The sequence below is a fragment of the Terrapene carolina genome, unplaced genomic scaffold, assembly GCF_002925995.2.
Source record: "Terrapene carolina triunguis isolate 2854851 unplaced genomic scaffold, T_m_triunguis-2.0 Scaffold67, whole genome shotgun sequence".
Lineage (NCBI taxonomy): Eukaryota > Metazoa > Chordata > Testudines > Emydidae > Terrapene > Terrapene triunguis.
In genome coordinates, this window is record NW_020664418.1 from 40,492,614 (window position 1) to 40,514,031 (window position 21,418).

Consider the following 21,418-nt stretch of genomic DNA (forward strand, 5'->3'; position numbering starts at 1 on the left):
GTGCGTCTGTAGCTAGAAGTGGATTTCATCAGAAGGACTGTTATCAGAAGGACACTCCCCAAGCTGGCAGGTTTTTGCACAAAGTTAAGATGGAAAGTGCAGAAAAAGTTTGTTTTTTGGAGGCAAGACAGAAAATGCAACAGAGGGCCCCCTTTTCCCATCACGAGGTCATTAAAATGCTGATTGGGTGCACAGTCCCACACCTCCACGTTTGTTTGTGTGGCAAGGCTCCCAGTCTCATGGTCTGTTTTACCTAAGAACTTTAAAGCACCTTGACAAAATCAGCTATCGCTAGTTCGCTGTCCCAGCAGAGAGATCAAGGACCGAATGGGCTCTGGAGACCCATCTCCTCGCTCAGGCCCAGGAGGAAGTTTCCTCCAGGTCAAGATGGGTATATCTACACTGTAATCAGGACAGCACAGTTAGGTGTGTGCCCGAGCTAGCATTGATTGAGCTAGCTCGCTAAAAATTGCAGAGTAGCTGCAGCGGCACAGACTAACCTCTTGAGTAGGCACCCAAGTTCCGGGATGGGATTTTACTCGGACAACTAGCCCATGCTGCCATCCTGGCTGCTACGTCTACACCATTTTTTATAATGAGCTGCCTTGATCAAAGCTACCTTGGGTATGCCGACATGTGCTGCAATTGCACCTCCCAATTTCAGTGTAGACATACCCGGGCAGGCATAGAGAGGATGATGGTGTGAGGAGGAAGCTTGCCCAGCTACTGACCTCTGTCTCCAGGGCCATCATACCAGCGCTGCTCACAAAATTACATTCACTTCTTTCTTTCTCTCTCTCTCTCTCTCACATGGGATTCTGCTAGCAGATAAAGTGATGATGTCACTATGCCCTGTCCTGTGAGGTGACTTCACAGCATCATCACGTCCTGATTTTACATATTGATGTCCCACTTTGGGGGGGCAGTCGGTCATTTGTCCTGCAGAAAAGTTGACTTACAAAGGATGAAGCTGTTAAACAGCTCATCACTGGAGGCTTTTCAGTGTGTTTAATTAAAAGTTTCCCAGGTCTGGGCTGAAAATTCTTCCTCCTGGACTTCAGAAGCAGGACTGTGGCTCAGCAATAGACTCTGGAAATCTCTTGAGATGCTGGCTCCTTGTAAGGGGTCTCACGTGGTTGTGGGAACCAGCACCCTTTGTGATAGTTCTTGGTTTGGAGTGCCATTTGGTGCTTGGTCAGGATTTTCATGGCATCAGTGTTCAACGTGGCCTAACCTTTCTGCTCTGATGTTGCTAAATTCCAATAAGTCAAAATGGACCTGACCCCTTTTCTACATTGGATGTAGAATTTGCCCTTGAATCATGGGTTTGTGCCACATAAGAGAAGAGAGGCATCTCATGCCTCTAGGGAAGCACATGGGAAGAACCTTCATGAAACCATGTCTTCTTTCTCCTCTGTTGCAGTGATACCTAAAGTAACAAAGCACTTGCTGGCCAATCCTGTCTTCACCTGCATCGTACTTGCTGCCTGTATGGAGATTGCTGTGGTCGCTGGCTTTGCAGCCTTCCTGGGGAAGTACCTGGAACAGCAGTTCAACCTCACCACCTCATCAGCCAATCAGCTCTTGGGTAAGTAACTCCATTAACCGGCCACCCAGTCCCTCTGCTGTCTCTAATAGGATGGCTTTCCACATGAAGATCTTTCACCTGAGGATCTCAGAGCTCTTGGTGAAATGAGTGGGTATACAGAAAGAGAGAGAGTGTTAGAATCCCCATTTTACAGAGTAGAAAACGGGTCCTGGAGAGGTTGTGTGTGTGTGTGTAATATATATATTTAATCCTCTCATTTTGGATGCCTTGGCTTTTAGGGACCCAAATTTAGACAACCAGGGCCTATTTTCAGATGTTCTGAGCTCTCACAACTGCAGTTGAACTCACTGATTATGTGGGGATGCTCAGCACTTCTGAAAATCAAGCCCGAGCTGTCTAAACTCTGGCACACCAAAAATGATTTGCCCCAAATTAGAAAATGTGGCCCTCTGTGAATTGACCAAGATCACATTCAGTGGGCTGAAGATGATAATTCTGGGACAATTGGGCCTAGCTACAAAGCTAATGGTGCCACTGTTCATGACAGTTTCTCAGTTGAAGACTTAAAAAGGGAGGTGGATTGACAAAGTAGGCCTGATCAGGATTCTTGTAACATTTCTAGCAAAATTTCCTCATGAAATATTACAGGCCTGAAAAGTAAATCCCAGGAATTGGATTTTAGGAATTATTTGTCTCAATTTAATTTAGTTTTCCTCCAGGAAACTTGGTTTACGAAGGAGGAGTCCTTTTGTTTATTGGGCTTTGAATCCTTCTGAGAAGGGACGTTAAGCATGGTTAGACTGGCATGTGGGCTGGCCCTTTTCATTTCTACCAAATTAAGAGTCATAACTAGCATGTTAATGCCTTCAGTAACCCTTATTTCCAGGACTATAGTATTAGTTTCTCAGCTAAATCTATTTTGTCAGCTCTGAATGTTTATTTGCCTCCTTTGGGCTCTCTTTTGTATAATGAATCTTTATGGACAGAGCTTGATGGACATTGACCAGTTTATGGAAAAGGTTCCAATAGCAAATTTTATACTTTTGGGAGCTTTAAACACCTGATTGGGTGCGGAGGATGAGGAAATTCTAAAGGTTTCCTCTAACTCAGTAAAGGGGTATTGCCTCCATTTCCCCCAGTAAGAAATTCTTCGGGTCATAAACTTTCTGTAATTTTAGATTTGAAGTGGTAGAGGTGGTAATCATCTGCAGGGTCATTTTACAGTCACCTCTTCTAGAGGGAATTGAGCGGCTGATTATATCACAGTTCTGATTTTACGCTGGTCTTGTTTCTCTAACTTTTTAGTGGCTTTTAAACTGGACAGCTGTCACCAACCCCTGCAAGTGAATTTCTGCCCTCCAGCCACTTTTTCCCAGATGCATTCTGGGAGATTGTGCATTACTCCTAATTTTGAAGCTGTAAACTCAAGGCAAATTAAGTTGAATCCATTAGTTAAATCAGAAAGAAACTCTCATCCAGTGATTTGTTAGTTTTAAAGAACCAGCTTTTGCACTTTAGCGATTCAGCACAAGTCCATGTAACATTTATTAAGATCATTGACAAATTACAGGATGACCTAACCACCACCAAGGGTCATGTTTACCTTTAAAAGGTAAAAGCATCTGGTATGATTCAGATTGCTCCAGCCAGAAGAAACAGCTTCAGATCACGGCAAGGGCTGCTAGAAATAATGGTTCCCCAGATTCCAGTAAGAAATTTGTTATCCTTAGAAGCGAATATAAAAAAAAAATGCTGAATAAGAATAGGGTGACCAGATGAGAGGAACAAAATATCAGGACACCGGTGGGCGGGGGTCCGCCAGCGGAGCACAAAAAAAAAAGGCCGAGTGCTGCCAGCGGAGCGAAATATCGGGACAAACACCGAAAAATCGGGATGGTTCCGATTTTATCAGGACATCTGGTCACCCTAAATAAGAAGAAGTTTGAACAATTGAAAAATTGTACAACTGAATGACATAACATCCCCCGCTCACCAATGTCTGTCACGGTAATTTTGTCAAGTGTCCGTTGTGCAATATGGTGGTGCCGACCCCTGGAAGGGCTTGTACAGGTCTCCATTTCCAAACTATGCAGTTATGTCCTGAAAGACGTAATCATCTTTGTCCATGCTGGTCTGGCCAGATTGAAGACTGACCATGCTATTTATATGTCTTCTGACCTGTACTGCCACCTGAGAACTAAATGGCTATCTCCATTCCTGGCTCAGAGGCCTTTTGCCACACCAGCTCAGAAATTAGGATACTTGCTACATAATGAAAATGTTTGTTATACAAGCTGTTGTCCTAGGTGCCTGTTCAGCCACAAAAATAAGAAAAAATTGTGAAAGGGAGGCTATTTAGACCTAAGTGAAATAATGTACTCCTAATATTTTTTCTTATTTTCATACATATTTTAAGGGGTGGTGATGTGAAAAGGTATCAATGATTTTAGGGAAGGGCTAAACCACTGGTTCTCAAACTGGGGCCGCCGCTTGTTCAAGGAAAGCCCCCGGCGGGCCAGGCCGGTTTGTTTACCTGCCGTGTCTGCAGGTTCAGCCGATCGCGACTTCCACTGGCTGCAGGAAGCAGCGGCAGGTAAACAAACCGGCCCGGCCCGCCAGGGGCTTTCCCTGAACAAGCGGCGGACCGGCTTTGAGAACCACTGCTCTAAATCATGCTCCCTACCCCAGGGCTCACAGAAGTTGTTTTATCTAGAATCCGTTGTTTCTGTGAGAAATGATATTCTTCATTCTTGCAGCAAGGGCATAAATAGCCTTTAAAGCTCCTCACCTAAAGCAGAGACGCCGGCCTGCTGCCCACGATGCTATGCGGGAAACCTGGGAACGTCTGACCGAGTGCCGCCCCTGTAACTGCCTGCCTGATGATTCACGCAGTAGAGAGTTGCCCTCTGTTCTCAGTTTAAGATGGAGAGCCCAGTTCCCCAGCTGAGCTCCCATCTCCCCTGCAATTTGGCCTGCGTCAAATTGGAAACACAGGCAACAAAAGAGCCACATGCAGTTGTTCTGCTAGCCCATCTGATGCATCCTGGTCACCTTTCCAACAACATTTTCTTTTGGAGCCATCCTGCTGCTGCCCCTGTACTCTCTGCGCTTCTCCTCTTCCCTCCTTTACATGGAAGGACATTGATACAAACACAGGCTCTGTATTCATTTGCTCCTGACACTTATTCCCCACAAAGTCCCAGTGCTCTCTTTGTGACAAGCGTCCTTTCCCCAGCACCCGGTTAAGGCATCTAGGTGTTGATTCTGCAATCACCACCCTCCAAATGGGCCCCTGGCATGGACCTATCAAACACTGACACCATACAATGAGTCTGGTTGAATATCAACAGGAATAGCACGCAGGCTGCTGTCCTGATTATTATGCAATTTTCTGCAGAACTAATTGAAAACTTCCATTTTTTTTAAATTTAAATGAAATTGCTGCAGAATTTCCCACCTGCCGCAGAATCCAGAGACCTTGTTGCAGAATGGTCTTGGATAGGACCAGCAGCGATGAGGTGAAAGTGAGCAAAAAGAGGCTGAATATTGTGAGAATGTTCCTGAAGCGGGGGGCTGAGTTTTTAGAAGCGACTAGTGATTTTGAGTACCAAACTTGAGACTTCATAAAGAGGCCTGATTCTCAGACAGTACTGAACACCTCTCCTCTGAAGATCAGGCCCCTTGAAAGTGTCTCATGTTGGGCGTCCACAATCACTGGTCACTTTTGGAAATCTTGCACGAGCTCTATTAGACTGTGGATTAGTCTCCCTTGGGAAAATCAGTGGAGACGCCACTGCCTGGACAAAGCACTGTAGAGGACCAGTTCTTTGCTGGCTGGGGCAGGCAGGGAGCGGTGACCTATAGCCTTTAATTCCATCATCCCAGGGAGGAAGTAACTCTGCTACAGGTGAGTGCTAACAGCTTCTGGGACCTGAAGTCTCACATGGTCACTCCTAAGGAGAACCCACATGAATGGATAAGCATCTAGTGGGGACTCTGAGCCTTTAGCGCTTCCCCCGTCACTAGCGCACTGATCTAGTCATTGATCTAATAAAATGCTTCAACACGCCGTGTGTTTTTTCAGCTCCCGCTTTCTCCTTGTGCATCTTCCTGACTCTTTTTCCTTCTTGCAGGGATGACAGCGATCCCATGTGCATGTCTGGGCATATTCCTGGGCGGTCTCCTGGTGAAGAAGCTCAGCCTGTCTGCTCTAGGAGCCATCAGGATGGCCATGCTCGTTAACCTGGTGTCCACAGCGTGCTATGTCTCTTTCCTATTCCTGGGCTGCGACACGGAGCCTGTAGCTGGGGTTACTGTTCCCTATGGAAACAAGTGAGTACAGAGAGGATTTCAACTCCATCTCCCACCTCCAGCCCTATGATACCGCCCAGAAAGTATAGCACAGCGGTGTTAGCTAAACTAACCTGCTCTTATCAGTGCTGTTTCTCTATTTTTCTAGGTTTTTATACCACACCCATCACTGGTATTTGAGTGTCTCTAGGGTTAAGTTGTATGAAGTGTTGATGTAGCTATGTTGGTCCCAGGATGTCGGAGAGACAAAGTGGGTGAGGCACAGGCACCGAATGTCTCATTTCCCTGGGGGTGCCTGACCCCTGCTCCGCCCCAGGCCCCGCCCCCACTCCAGTTCTTCTCCCAAAGTTCCACCCCGTCTCTTCCCACCCCTGCTCTGCCCCACCGCTTCCCACCCCTCTGTTCCCTCCCCGAGTGTGCCCCACCCTCACACCTCCCCCGAACCCCCAGTGCCTCCTGCCCACCACTGAACAGCTGATCGCAGCGGGCGGGAGGCTCTGGGAGGGAGGGGAAGGAGCTGATTGGTGGGGCCCACCAGCAGGCAGGAGGTGCGGGGGTGGGGATGAAAGGGGGAGGAGTTGATCAGTGGGGCCACCGGTGCACCCACAGAGTTGGCGCCTATGGGGTGAGGTAATATCTTTTACTGGACCAACTTCTGTTTATTGATATTACCTCCCCCACCTTGTCTCTCCAGGAGTAAGTAACAGTTTAGAGTAATAGTGTTACAGTAAATGCATTCCCCACACAAGTGGGGAGGACTCCATTGAAGTCAGTGGAGAGGCACCCACTTCCACTATGGCTGTATTGGGCCCATTCTGTAGAAGTGCCTGGAGGGGAATCAGAACAATAACAAGTCTGAGAGCCGAATTCCACTGAGCTTAACTGAAACTGACCCAACGGCTAGAAACACAAGGCCAGATTCTGATCTCATGGAGGCTGGTGTAAACGCAGAGTGAATCCATTGAAATAAGTGGAGCTGCTCTGGCCTGATCTTTGCAAGTGCTAAGCACCCGCCTATCCCACTGAAATCTAGGGAAACTCTGGGTGCTTTTACTGAGGTGGCCTAAATGGGGATTTAGGAGTCAAACTCGAGGCACCCAGTTTTGGAAATTTGGGGCCTGTATGATGAGCAAAAGGCGCTTTCCCACTTGCTACTTGGCTGGAGATGAGACCCATTTTGAGGCAGGGTACTAGGACTCAGGAGGCCCTGCAGAGCTGGGTTCTAACACAGATAGAATGATTCTGTATTCTTCTGAAGTTTCTCAGCATGGGACAGTGGCTCTTTGAGGATGAAAATGTCAGCACGTCTTCAGCTTGCTGTTATTGTGCCAGATAAATACAGCCTCTCCTGTCCTGGAGGTCTGATCCCAGGGCTGCTCAGGGCTGAGACAACGCCCATGGAACTTCACATTAGATTTTTCCAGCACCATCCTGAGCCACCCTGGGGAGATGGTGGGAGCCGGAAATAATAAACCTCAATGTGTTTCTGTCACAGAAGGAGCGTATGGCCTCGGGTTCCTTCTGCCGGCACCCAAACATCCCACCCACCCTTTTCTCCCTTTGCTTGCAGTGATTGGCTAAGCCCCCTTCGTGTGACGCGTCTCAGAAAAGCCAGCTGGCATTATTGCACTGTGCATCCATTTCTGATTCTGCTTCTTTTGCAGCTCAGCTCCGACCTTGCCCTTGGACCCATATTCCCCCTGCAATATCAACTGTGAATGCCAAACCGATTCCTTCACTCCAGTTTGTGGGGCAGATGGGATCACCTACTTGTCCGCCTGCTTCGCGGGCTGCAGGAGCACGGTAATTGTCGTGATTTACTCAACATCTCCTATCTGTGTGTGGTTGAGAGGTTAGTGTGTATACATAGTAAGAGTCATTCATTTACAACTGAGGATGGCTGAAGGCCCCAGAGACTGACTTCTTCGTCTTTGTCTTATTATTATTATTATTATTATTATTATTATTATGTGGATTACCGTAGTACCTTGGAGTCCCAGCAATGGATCAGGCACCCATTGTGCAAGGTGCTGTACAAACACAGAACAAAAAGACAGTCCCTGCCCCCAAGGAGCTTGCAATCTAAGTGTAAGACAAGAGACAACAGATGGATACAGACAGACGGGGAAGCACAAGGAAACAACATCGGTCAATGTTCGGCAGTGGTCTGTGCATACCAACAGCCTGACCGTTGTCAAGTGTTTTTGTAGGTGTCACGTCCAAGGAGAGCTGAGGAGGACTCTGAAGGAGGATCATGAGTTAGTTTTTGCACCTCCCAAGCATAGGGGGCAGCATGGGAGAAAGCACAAAAGTGCTTGTTTTAAAATGTAACAAGTGGGCGATGGAGGCTGGTATCAGGGGCCAGTCAGAGGTGAGCATTGACAGCTCAGTCATGAATGAGACGTGATAGGTAGGGTGAGGGTTGACTGTGAAGGGCCTCGCTGTGTCTTCGCACCTAAGGGTGAGAGAAACTGAGTACCTCATTTTTATGCCCTTTTATCTCTGGCCATGGTCCGATGGGATCGTCTCTAAGTGAGGAGGGAGCTCCCTTCTTCCCTCTACACCATCCATTGGATGCTGTGCTCTTGGGTGCACATGTGAAGCTTGTCTCCTCTTAGCCCAGCCAGAGCTGAGGCTCTGTGGGAAGCCACATCATGGACAGAATCACTCAAAGGGAGACCATAGGCAGAGCTGAAGCTCTTAAGGGACAGTCTGCACTTGCCACCTTTGCCATCTGGCTTCTCGCTTCTCAAATGTGATGGAAATCAGCTGACCCACAGCTTCCTGCTGCAAATGCAAATCGGTCAGACACCGACACAGAGAGAGCACAACTCGAAGGCCGACCAACCAGCCTGTGGCAGAGTCTAGTCCCATCATGGGTACTAGTGGGTTCTGTTACCAGCAGGTTCTATAGACATCTCGTTTCTTCTTTCTGCTCACTCCCATTTCTCCTGCCTTTGTTCTTCCCCTCCCTCCTGCTGTTCCCCTTGTGCTGCCTTCCCCATTTCCTCTTCTCTCTCCTTCCCTCCATTTCTTCTATTTCCTCTCCTCTTTCACCCACTTCCTGTCCTCTTCTCTTCTCCTCTCTGACTCAACACCAACAGCAGGGGGCCAAATGAAGAGCGTGGCCTACAGCAACTCCCTGAAATTAATAGCCATGGGTATTCTATATCCCCAGACTTAAAATCTACGGGTTTATTTCGTTTAGAAAATGCAAACCCTCTCTATGTGAAGGAGACCTGCTATTTGGGGTCTCAGAATCTCCTACGATACCTGTTAAGATAAGGAATCTCTTACGATATCTTGAGCTGATCTTTCTTTTTTTTTTTTAATTCTTAAAGTTTTAGTGTGTTAACAGTGATGCTGCAAAAGAGTTGGTGCAGGAATGAAAGGGAATCCGTGGGTAGTCGCGCCCTTAGAGAGCTACAGCCTAGATCACAAAGAGCCTTGGCCAAAAATCCATTTGAGGAACTCCGAGTGCCTCACTTTTCTGTGCACATGGGGCCTTATTAAATGTTCATGGCTGCTGAAACAGCAAAGCTCATTGTATCCAATTATCCCTGATCTGCTTTGCCCTTCTTTATTCGCGAGATTGTACTGCATTCCCGTTCCCCTGGCTTGCCCCCCCACCACTGATATTCTCAAAGCTCGGCCTTTCCTTTCCATTCTGTCATGTGTGAACAGTTCGGATTAGTCTGAAAACACTCTGGCAGGAAGTGTAAATCGCCACTTCTCAGGGAAAATTCTCCCCTTCTCCATTGTGCCATACGCACAGATGGGAGAGTCCAGAGACGGACCCGCTGAGCTGCTGTTGGGTGTGCGGGAGGGGCAGGCCGGTGCTTTAGGAAAAGAGAGAGAGGAGCTATCAAACCCAAATGGGGAGGGGCGTAGCAGAGCCTTGGTTCCTTCCCTGAAGGGCCTAATGGACCTGGAGGTGCCAGGAAGCTGAGACAAAAGCTCCTGACTAACAAGTGAAGAATCATTGCAGCTGCTGAACAGAAATCTTGTCTCCATTAGCTCCCTTGCTCCGTGGAGCTGCGACATTGGCACTTCGACTTCACGGCCATCTTTACAGAGTCAGAGTGTGTCAGTAGGCAGGTGCTACATGGGCAAGTTTTACTTGCCAGAGGGAGTGGTATCTATGACAGTGACAGGTGAATTTGGATGGCCCTCTGTTTAGCCCTCTAGTTAGTGCATTGCTAGATGTCTCTAAGTGCCCCTCTGGCCCAGGCAAGCAGAATTCTGGGAGCTGTAGGTGACCCTTCTCTGTCTGTGATCATCTCCAGGCACATCCTCATGTCCTCAGTTTGCTTTTACACCGTCCTTTCTCAAGGCAGACTCCTTCAGTAAGGGTTCACCACTCTGTGGGTAAACTGCAACCTCTACCTCAGGGCATGGGGAGAGAACTGTACAGGGACAAGTTGGGGGGCAACAAGTGGGCGCATATTTGGACTTGTTCTTTACTACCCCGACTTCTGGCTTCCCACTCCAGCACCTGAGTTGTTTGCATTCTACTGAGATGAATGAAATGGCTTCTGAGCTACCAAAGTGCTTACCAGCAAAGGAGATAGCATGATGCCAACTCCTGGATCTTCATGTTATAGCTAAGAAAATAATTTTATCCTGGATCATTGCAGGCAAAACTGCAGAAGCTGTACATGTTAATCTCGTGCATTTCCTCTGGCATTTGCCTTACAACCACCACTTCACTCCAATGTGATTGTTTTGACAGCAAAATTTTTGGGATGGAGCAAAGTGTCAGTAGGAAAGAAGCGTCCTTCTGATGTGCTAAATTATTCATTGGCAAGGAGAAAAATAATGCTAGCTAGTGGCAGGATGTAAAAGTGGCATTTACACTGCATTGCTCAAAGCAAACCTGTTGCTCCTTAGAAATGAGCATGGTAAAGAAAATTCAGGAATTGTTTCAGGTCTCTCTGCTATGTAACTATCAGAGCTAACCTGCTATAAGCATAAACCCATCCAGCAAAAGTCTCCCTCTCTCTTCCTCCCCTTCCTCTTTCTCATTTGCTCTCTCCTGTTTAACCTCTTCATTGGCACCATCTTGGCTTTTTCAAAGTAGTGTTTTTGGACATGAATTAATGAAGCAATAGCATCCTCTGGAAAGGGCATTATCAAGAATTATGGACCAGTTTGGCCATGTAATGGCCCTGAACTAACGCCAAATTGCCAAACCAGGTTTTAAACTCATAATCCAGATAATGACCTGTCTAGAGGATTTTGTGGCTCTTATATACGTGTGATGAGCCAAGAGTTGCTTTTTACTGGGGCATAAAATTCTCTGAATGTTTTATTTAACTTTACTGCACTGTGCTGTATGTGTCCAGTCATGCATCTCTGCTTTCCCTCTCCAGTTTGCCTTTCTCCTGTGAATGCCATTGTTCTTTGTGATGAAGTTGGTCTGCAGAGAGGCTTCGGGTTTATAATTGCTAAAGGGGCGCAGGGTGGCGCTTTCATTTCAGCAAATTCTTTTTCTAGCCAGACCTCTGCTCTCAGTGACCCTTGTGAGTTAAGCCGTTGTCCATATATCTTTTTTGTTTCATGGTGTTCTTTTTCTATTTCCCCTTTGGCTGGGTGGGGGCACGTGAATTCCAAATCTAATGTTGTAGCGCTGAAGTCTTAGGGATTCACATCAAAATGCCAGCCTGTTCCTAACCAATCAGAACCAGGTTTTTAAAACCACAAAACATGGGTCATTTGCACACATAACTTCCGCCGGAAATTGAGGCCCCTGGGTGTGCAAATTTTGTACACGTGCGCTTTCAAAAATCTCGTTCCCGGTGCATGAGCTGTTGTGCTGCAGAAAGACAAAGATAAATTTACAACAGAATGGTGATGGGATTGCAGAGTAGTCCAGGAAAATCAATAGCAATTTGGCACGTGTAGCAAAATATTGCCTCTTCATAGAAGAGGATGAAAGTCAGTGTTCGATGTCAGTGTGTTACTATAGCACATGTTATGGTGTCAGTAACAAAGGATCAAAGGTCTCCTAGGTAAGAACTCAGAAGAGCAGCAAAAAAATTGTTGCATTCAGTTCTATTTACGTTGCAGTACTTTAGGATAACACCTCTGGTGCACGGTACAGAGGGGAGAAAGCTCAGGCAACGGAGATAAACACACAGGGACTGGGGGATATGCCACAAGCTCCTTATGGATGGTGTAACTGCTGTGTTGATCTGAATTGCCAGCATCCAGGAGGATTCCTGGCCAAATCAGATTCCAGTTACTATGCAGTCCCTTGTCACTCTCTCTAAAGTAACTAAAGCACATTCTAGCCCTTTACTTACCATAAATGTAGGGAGACTGGATTCTGACCTCATGCCAGCTTTATTCTAGTTTAATTACGTTGACTTCAGTAGAGTTGCATCAGATTTGGATTCACGGAAGTAAGAGCAGAATTGGGCCAACTGCACAGAAGAGATGGATCTCTCCTTCCAACTGTATATAAGTCACATGGAACGATCAGCCAGTTCAGTGCATAGGGATGTGACCCACTTGGCTTCCCGAACAGTCAGCCATCCCCATAACAGATGGGCTAGCAAAGTTAACTTAGGCCCTGTCTATGCTGGGATTTTTGCACCAGGATAGTTATTGCAATCTGAACACGTTGGTGCAACCCCCCCCCCCGTGGAGATGCATTGTGCAGGGCTTGCATGGCTAAGGTTTACCCTGTTAATTTACCAGGACAAGTCACACTAGTGCAGCTCATCTGCATTAGGACTTTGCACTGGTGTAAGTACACCGATATCGTTACACTGGTGTTATTTGCCCTTGTCTAGACGAGCCTTCAGGTGGCCATGTCACTGATGGGAGAGGGCCTCTTTACATTCATTATTGCCTGCCAGCCGTATAGTCACCTGCAGTCATATCATTAACGTTCCTATGTTCACTGAGCGCTGAGTTTTTGTGTCCGCTGCCCTCCATGCAGTTATTTTAGAAGGCAATGCTTTCGACTCCTATGCAGAGAAAGAGATCAATGTCAGAAAGAATAGACTGGGGTCCCCACGTATCCTTGTATCTGTGGAGGCACTGAACTAGAACACGTGCTAGTGTGGAGCCCTAAAGAAACCTCAGCTTAAAAGCGGAGGAATTTCTATTTGAACCTTGGAGGTTTTATTTTATTGTATTGTATTTTATTTTTGTGCTCCTTTTTCTTATACGCATGTGACCTGCAAGCCTAGCAGCCTTGCAAAGACAGACAAGCAATGAATCATTTATGATCGGTTTTGCTCTCTATTCATTAAGGGATTCCTTGTTATTATTCTGTGCCTTAATTGTGCTGACATCCCTGCCATCAGAAAGTCCGGGAGGGGTGAGCGCAAAAACATCTGTGACTGGAAAACAAAGCCTCTTTTGACGTCCTGTGCTTGCAGGAAAGATCAAAGGGAATGCCGTCGCTTTTTCCTCCTTCTGATCGCATATTGATAAACTTTATCTTGTCTGACTGCAGCTTTCAGTTCTGTGCAAATCCTTCTAAACTAGATGGCATCTGTTAGCCCTGTTAGCCCTTGAGGTTGGTTCCATAATCACCAGTGTCTCTGCCACCTTCCCTTTGATACCTACCTTGCTATGAGAGTAGGCACGCATCCTGGTACACTCCCTGCCGTCTTTCAAGGCGCCAGAATGAGGCAGTTGAACCCGCAGCAGGGAAGTGTGCCTCCGTGTAATGCACTCTGAGGTAATTATAACAGCCAGGGGTATATTGGGAAGTAGTTGTAACTTTAATACGGCAATATTTTATCATGATGTGGGTACACAGAGCCTTTCTTTCTTCTTTTCACAAGGGTCCGACTTGGTGGTAATTTTCTTGCAGCCACATTTGTTTGAGATGTTAAAGGACAGGAAGCAAAGAACAAGGAGGAGGAGAAGCTATGCTGCCGGTAGAATGCATTGGAGCTGGAAAAGCCTTTCCAAACCAGCTCAGCAAGTGACTTATTAGTGGCTAATTAATTGACCGCTGGAGGGTGCACACTTGCTAGTTGGCAAACCCCTCCTTGTAAAGTGCCTGTTGTTTTGGAAAGTGGGCCTTGTTCTCCCTTAACCCCCCTGCCCTGTGCTGCCTTCCAGAATCTCACTGCCTGCTCATGCCTCAGTTTGGTCCCTGCCGAGAACGCTACAGTAATGCACGGAAAATGCCCCAGTCCTGGTTGCCAAGAGGCCTTCTTGACATTCCTCTGCGTGATGTGTGTTTGCAGCATGATTGGAGCCATGGCGCAGACGCCGTCAGTTATCATACTCATCAGGTAAGAGCCGTGCTGAGGATCTGATGAGTTGCTTGGCTCTCGATCCATCGCTTCTTTCAACAGGCTGCCGCAGATTAATTGAAAACTGAAGGGCTCCTCCCCTGGGTCTAGATCGAGGGGGACCGTTGTTGCCCACGGCCCATGGGCACGTGGGGAGGATGGACTCCTGGCGCTGAGTGCTTCTGACTACCATTGGAGTTGACAGGAGCCGCAGACGCTCAGCAAATCTTGGGATTTGACCTGCTTTGAGTGGGAGGGCACTACAAAATGACCCACCCTTATACTTTCAGCTGCACTGAATTCAGCCTGAGAGTTCCCTTTGGCTTCAATGGGGGCTCAGGCCCTCTGAAAACCAGGCCCCTTATTATGTGCGCATCTCCCATTTAGGCCCCTGAAGGAAGCAGCCAGAGTTTCAGAACTCCGCATCCCAAGCGCAGTGGCAGCTGCTGGATGCTGTGCATGCATCAGTCTCTTTGTCTCTGCAGGTCTCTGTTAGGCTCAGCACAACCACATTCATTGCTGGGGTAGCTCCACTTACTTCAGTGTCTAATACCGACCTGGGGAAAGAATAAGGGAATTGATTCTGTGCAGCTCAAGGGGCAAGGAGGGCTGTGAATCTGGTAAGGAGGGGTCTATGCAGGTATGCTGCAAAGGAAAAGGTCAGACCTTGTTCTCCTCATCCGTCTAGAAACCGTGAAGTGGAAAGGAAATCAGGAAAGTTCTGCTTCTGTTAAGGCTAAAATCAGTCAGGTGGCAGGATCGCAACTGTGTGACACCTGCAAGCAGTGGTTTCATGAGGCTTTTTTAGAGATAGCCTAGAGATCCTAGGAGGCTGCAAAAACAAACCAAAAAAGGCCTATGGATGGATTTATGAGCTGGTGTAGGACAATGTGCATGCATCACCCGAAGCGAAAACTCTCATGCTGGCCCAAATGCTGACATCAGTGGGAATTAGAGATGCTCAGTATCTCTGGATTTGGCCAAACATGCACACAAAGACAAAATCATCATCTCCAACTGAATTACTGTGTGCTATTTCCCCACACAGACCTTCCAGGCAGCTACACACACACACACATCTATCTGCCCCCTGAGATGCGTACCTAACTTCGCCTTTATTCAGAATCACTGCATCCGTCCAGGCCATTGCTTACAGCCTATTCTAATCAGAGGTGCAATAAGCAGATCCATTCTGCGGCCTGGAAAATGCCAATAAAGTTCAATCAATGGGGTCTGTGTTAGAAACACTTTTCAGTGGATCTCAGGCAGATCTCTTATGCGAGGGCATGTCTCCCTGCAGAGTATAGAATGAGATATTCCACCTACTAGTTCATTTCTCTCCTGGCATCTACAGTAGCTAAACGGAAATCGAATTTTCAGCCATCAATATTGTAGCAAAGGTAATTTGAGGCTTGAAGGGTTCTTTGTTGAGAGAAATTATCAGCACTTGTAGGATCCTGAATAGAGTCTTCTTGATGTGCATTTTCAAATTAGACAAGCCAATGGCCAGGTAGGAAAGAGAACACAAGAGGAACGAGGAAATGTTAGAAAACTTCAGTTCACAACCCTTTGAAATTGACAATTCACAGCACTGAAAGTCAAATCTTAACTATATTCCCACCAGAACCACCAATATCTATCATAAAGGCACAGAAGAAGAGGCAGTGAAGGGCCAAGCATCACCTGGTGTTCTGGACACTCCACAGGTTTGAATCAACTGATTCCACAAACCACTCTCACTTCGTATGAGGGGCCCAGATGTTACTGGTGATGAGTTTGAATTGGGATTCCCAGCTCTCCCAAATCAGCCAAAATGAAGCCCACCCCTGGCTGACCTGGTTGTAATTGTGCCGAACGCAGCTGAGCAGCGAAGTGTCTTCTCCTGGCCCAGCCAGCAGGAGCATATTCAGAGGAATCACCAGGATATCTGGCTCTTTCCACACCCTGGAGTCTAGTTTAAATGTCCACACTGTAATCTCAGGCACTGAAGTTTTCAACACAGCCTGGAACCAGATAACTAACGAGACAATGGGAGATAACTTCATGTCATTCCGGGATGTCCTAACAGTGCTGTGATCAGAGATAGAAAGGACGTTTTTGGGACTCTCTGGTATTATTATTGTTGTTATTTATCCATCACCCAAAGGTGTGGTAGGTGCTACACAGACATAAATTAAGACAGGTCACACCCTGAAGAGTTTACACCCTTAGAGCTCAATCCAGTACCTATTAGATTCAATGGAAAAATTCACACTAACTTCAGTGGGAGTTAGATAAGATCCTAAATATACAAAAACAGATGGAAGAAAAGGAGGAACATTAATGCTGGTTGATAAGTATGTTTCACACACAAAAAATCAGAAAAAAATTCCCTCTTCAAATTTTTCAATTAAAAATCGAAAATTGACAATTTTTCATTTTTTTACTGAAAAAATGTCAAACAAAAAATTAAAAATCGATTTTTTATTTTAAAAGTTTCAACTGAAAAACTCTAGACACTTCTAAAACAACCCCAAAAAAACAAAACACAACAACCTATGTAAGAAAACTGACTGAGGTTATGTTTGGTAACCCTCTATTCTTCACTTTTTCCCTCCCTTTCGCAGGACCTCCTTTGAGCCAGGCCATTAACCACTGGAACGCCTTTGCAAGCGTTGAGGTGGATTTTTCATCACTTGAAGTCTTTTTAAGTCAAGACTGGATGTCTTTCAAAATGCTATTCCCCTCCATTGCACATGTACAGCGGGCACCCATTTCAAGCACAGGTGTCACTAACAGAGACCATGCAGGGGATTAATAGATGCAGGGACCTGACACTTTTAAGTTTCCTTTCAACACAGACCCCTTTCATCAGGGGTTCATTGCCCTGCTTCGCTGAACCGTTATGCACTGTGGAACATAAAGTGCTGAATAAGAGAATGCATGTTCATAATCAAATTAATCCCTGGTAAAATTCCAATGACTTCAGTGGGTTTATACCGGTGGCATGACTTTAGCCTATAGCAGGGGTAGGCAACCTATGGCACGCGTGCCAAAGGCGGCACGCGAGCTGATTTTCAGTGGCACTCACACAGCCTGGGTCCTGGCCACCGGTCCGGGGGGCTCTGCATTTTAATTTAATTTTAAATGAAGCTTCTTAAACATTTTAAAAACCTTATTTACTTTACATACAACAATAGTTTAGTTATATATTATAGACTTATAGAAAGAGACCTTCTAAAAATGTTAAAATGTATTACTGGCATGCGAAACCTTAACTTAGAGTGAATAAATGAAGACTCGGCACACCACTTCTGAAAGGTTGCCGACCCCTGGCCTATAGCATCATACGAATTATGTGAATAGGAAGTTAATTCTTGTTCTTAAGGTGTCTTCAAAGATTAATGCCAGCCAGATAGAGTGGGTTACATTCAAAGTGAAGGGCCATGATTAGCCTGGCCTATTATCTTCCCAATTTAAAACTAATCAGAAACTAATCTCACTTTCACAAACATCACCCTGTATGGGCAGGTCGGTGTATCAACCTTTGCTGATCTGGCTGATTTAATAGCTAGACCTGGGAATGACAAGTTGGTCATTTGTCCTCTCTGCTATTTCACTCACATTTCCCCCACCCCATCTCACACACAATTAAGTTATAATAAAAAGGATTTTGTTGGTTTGTATCCTGCTGATTCAAAGCATCTGAGGCCTGAAAGGTAATACAGGGATTCTATAAATGATAATTTACTGGGATGGGATTTGCATTTTTTCCCCCTTCCAATGACAAGATTAGTTCACATTATTAACAACGCAGCTAAATTCCAGAACCCATCATGTGGCTGCAGTTGCAATTATTTTTCAGGCTTCAGGCAGTTGGACCAAGGGGGAAGAAAAAGAAAAGAAGCCCGTTAATGATTTTCTGAAGGGGTGACAGTGGCGTCCTGATTGACAGCAAAGCACAGCGATGGGGTTTGTTAATTAAAGCAGTATGATGACAATCAATTTCTCTCTCTCTCTCTCCCTTTCTCCTCTGTACAGAACAGTGAGCCCTGAACTTAAGTCTTATGCTTTGGGGGTGCTTTTCCTGCTGCTCCGTTTGCTAGGTACGTGCAGTGATTTTTTCTTTCTTCCCCCGCACCCTAAAAATGAACGGAATGTTTATATGTGCATCAAGGTGTGAGTGTCCATTGATTCCCCCCTTTGGATGTTGAATGCCTGTTCAATGCCGTCATTTATCAGTGGGGTCTGAACCCAGGAGATCCAAGCCCTTTCTCTGCAGTGCGGATGGAAAGGCCTCCAAGGGTCATGGCACATGCCTCTCCTGCCATTTCAGTCACGCTCATGTTGGAAATCGTGGTGTTGAGTGAGAAACCCTCCCTCCCAACTAGTTAATTCTCCACAGTCATTATTAACATGTCAGCAGCTTGTGAAATTACTTCTTTATTGTGCTGCTGACTTACAGGGATAAACAATTTCACACCACTTTGAGGATAGGAGCTTTGTTACTCCATTGGGTGGTAGCTGAGTCCTCCTGGTCTCTGGGGGAGGAAAACAAAAGGAAAAAAACCAGGCTGAACCTTAATGCTGTCTCCTGGCTTAATCTCCCATTAAAATACATTTGGTCAAACGGTTGGCTCAATGTATGTCTCTTCATGCCTGAATAAAAGAGAAAACGTTATCTGTAATTGTTTTTTCCCTTGTAACGGGATGACTGTAGGGGAGCGGGCTTAAAGGCACAGCCCCTGTTTCTCAGAACTTTGGACCAAATTCTGTCTGATCCATTGCTCTGGGTTCGGTCTCACTGATGTGTTCTGTTGGTATTCTACTCGTGGGTTTCTGCTGATTCAGTGGGACAGATTTCACTCTCACCCAGTAGGAGCTGAATAGTCCCTTATTCTATGAGTGCTCCCAGTGATTTCACTGAGCAAGGTACAAATCAATGAGAGTCAGAATCTGGCTCAATGTTAGTTTTTTTCAGTGTTGATCCATCCACTGTGTGGTTGTAGTAGAAGGATTTTACCCCATACTATGACAGTGTGGTATAGACGCAAGTGCCACTATTCCAATGAAGCCCTTTAGGATTTGGCTACTCGTTTCTTCTCTACTAGGTGATTATTTACTTGTGCAGTTCATTGGCCTTCACGAGGGCAGCCTGTTTTCTTTCATAGAGAGGGGTTGAAAACCCTACAGTCCCATGTATCCCACTGAATGGTCTCTGAGTGCAAGGTCCTTATTTTGCATCAGAATTCTGGTGCCAAGTTTTTCTCCAGGAGCCAGTGAAATGCATGAGCATAAAGGCCCAATCCAGCTTCCACTGACGTCAATGGGAATCTTTCAGCATTGGTCAAAGGTCTGAAATGCACTCCCTCATCAAAAGCTAAATGCTTTGCTCAGAAAAGAAGAAAACACCACAAGCCTTTGGTGGCTGATCCAAATCCCACGGAAATCACTGGGAGTCTTCTGGTTGACTTGCTTGGACTTTGGATCAGGCCCTTAACACACGGTGTTTCCTTTTGCTGTCCATACTGCTTTAGGTTCTTCTCCTGTTCTCAGCTCTTGCAGGTTGAATGCAGAACCTGGCAGTTAAGCAAGGGAGGGAAGATGTTTTTTGATTTTGCATTCCAAATGTAAATGTATTTGCGATGGTAGTTACTAATTTTGTATTATTGTAGCTTATTATTGTTGTAGTTTGAGAAGTCTGTATGTATAATTCTGTGAGGGCTAGGTTCTGCTACCAGTACTTGGGATAAGATAGAATCATTGAATATCAGGGTTGGAAGGGACCTCAGGAGGTCATCTAGTCCAACCCCCTGCTCAAAGCAGGACCAATCCCCAGACAGATTTTTGCCCCAGCTCCCTAAATGGCCCTCTCAAGAATTGAGCTCACAACCCTGAGTTTAGCAGGCCAGTGCTCAAACCACTGAGCTATCCCTCCACCCTTACGCCTACATTAGTTGCATCTTACTCTTCCATTAGTCCCCTTGACACTGCAGTAACTCTTTTTTGTAGCAAAACACATGCTGCCCTATCACAGCAGAATCCCTGTGGAATACGATAATACATCCAGGAGGATATCAGCTATGGGACTACACAAAGGATAAGGTACTACTCAGTGTGAGTGAAGATATCCAAAACTCGCCCTTAATAATTTGAGGTTTGAGGCTAGATTGATTTTTAAAAGCTTTTTCAGTTCACCTTTAAGCTTAGACTTAAAAAGCGACCAATATAGCTTCTTCTTGAACCAAAGGAGAGTATTAAATATCTGAGGTACGAGACCCGGAGGTGCAATCTGAGTTAATAGATTTTAGTAAGACAGAGGATGCTTCTTTAAACAGCTCTGCAGTTTCTGAACTAAAATATATATAGCAGCAATTTGTGCAACACTTTGTAATAAGAAGTAAAGCATGATTGAATCTCTTTAATATTCACTGTAATAACATGAAACATGACTGAATTCTCCTGATATCCTGCTGGATGTATTATCTTATTCCATAGGAATTCTGGTATGATAGAGCAGCATATTAATGTCTTGGAATAAAAGTGTTACCTTGGTTTCTTAGAAAAGAAACTAAAACAGTTCTGGTGGAGCCCCAATGGTATTGAAAGCTGCAGCTACTATATAAGAGGCTCTGATATGGAGATTCTTTTCCAAATACCATCTCACTTCTTCATATATGCTGTCATTGAAAGGACCTGAATCAAAAGTGCATATCTAAATACCCCAGTAGCAGGGGAAGTTCAGATCTGGATTGGAATTTTGCATCTAATCAGGCTTATCTAAAGGTGAAAAAACATTTGCAAATGGCACAAGTCAAACACGTCTGGTAATTCCATCCTGATTGCATTGGCAACTGTCAGCATTAACTATGCACGTCTGAAATGGCAAATAGATTTATGCATGACAATACGATCCTGGACATTTCCCTTCCCAGATGGTGTTTGCAGTTTGTCCCCAAAACATGCAGCTCAAGTGCAATATCTGGCTACCAATGGAGTTTCTGATATTTTTGTTTTAAATCCAGCCTCCTAGCGTCACTCAGGGTGACACACTGAAAGTGCAAGGCGTGCCCATCGAGCCGGGCTTTGGAGGCCACAAAGCCTGCAGCCATAGACCTCCCTTAATTCCAAAGCACTCTAAACTTCAAGTCTAGTCTCATTTGTTGGAAGTCTCTAGCTCAGGGGTCAGCAACGTTCGGCACGCGGCTCGCCAGGGTAAGCACCCTGGCGGGCCGGGCCAGTTTTATTTACCTGCTGACGCGGCAGGTTCGGCCGATCACGGCCCCCACTGGCCGCGGTTCACCGTCCCGGGCCAATG

General features: G+C 45.9%; 1 protein-coding gene across 1 annotated transcript in view; it reads left to right on the forward strand.

Moving 5' to 3' along the window:
• Positions 1–21,418, forward strand: part of LOC112119020 (solute carrier organic anion transporter family member 3A1) — a 40,516-nt gene that overhangs the window by 15,292 nt on the left and 3,806 nt on the right. The window contains exons 2-6 of the mRNA XM_024217544.3: positions 1,424–1,588; positions 5,683–5,881; positions 7,525–7,663; positions 13,946–14,121; positions 18,142–18,206. Coding sequence (XP_024073312.1) covers positions 1,424–1,588; positions 5,683–5,881; positions 7,525–7,663; positions 13,946–14,121; positions 18,142–18,206 — 744 coding nt within the window. The remainder of the gene's footprint in view (positions 1–1,423; positions 1,589–5,682; positions 5,882–7,524; positions 7,664–13,945; positions 14,122–18,141; positions 18,207–21,418) is intronic.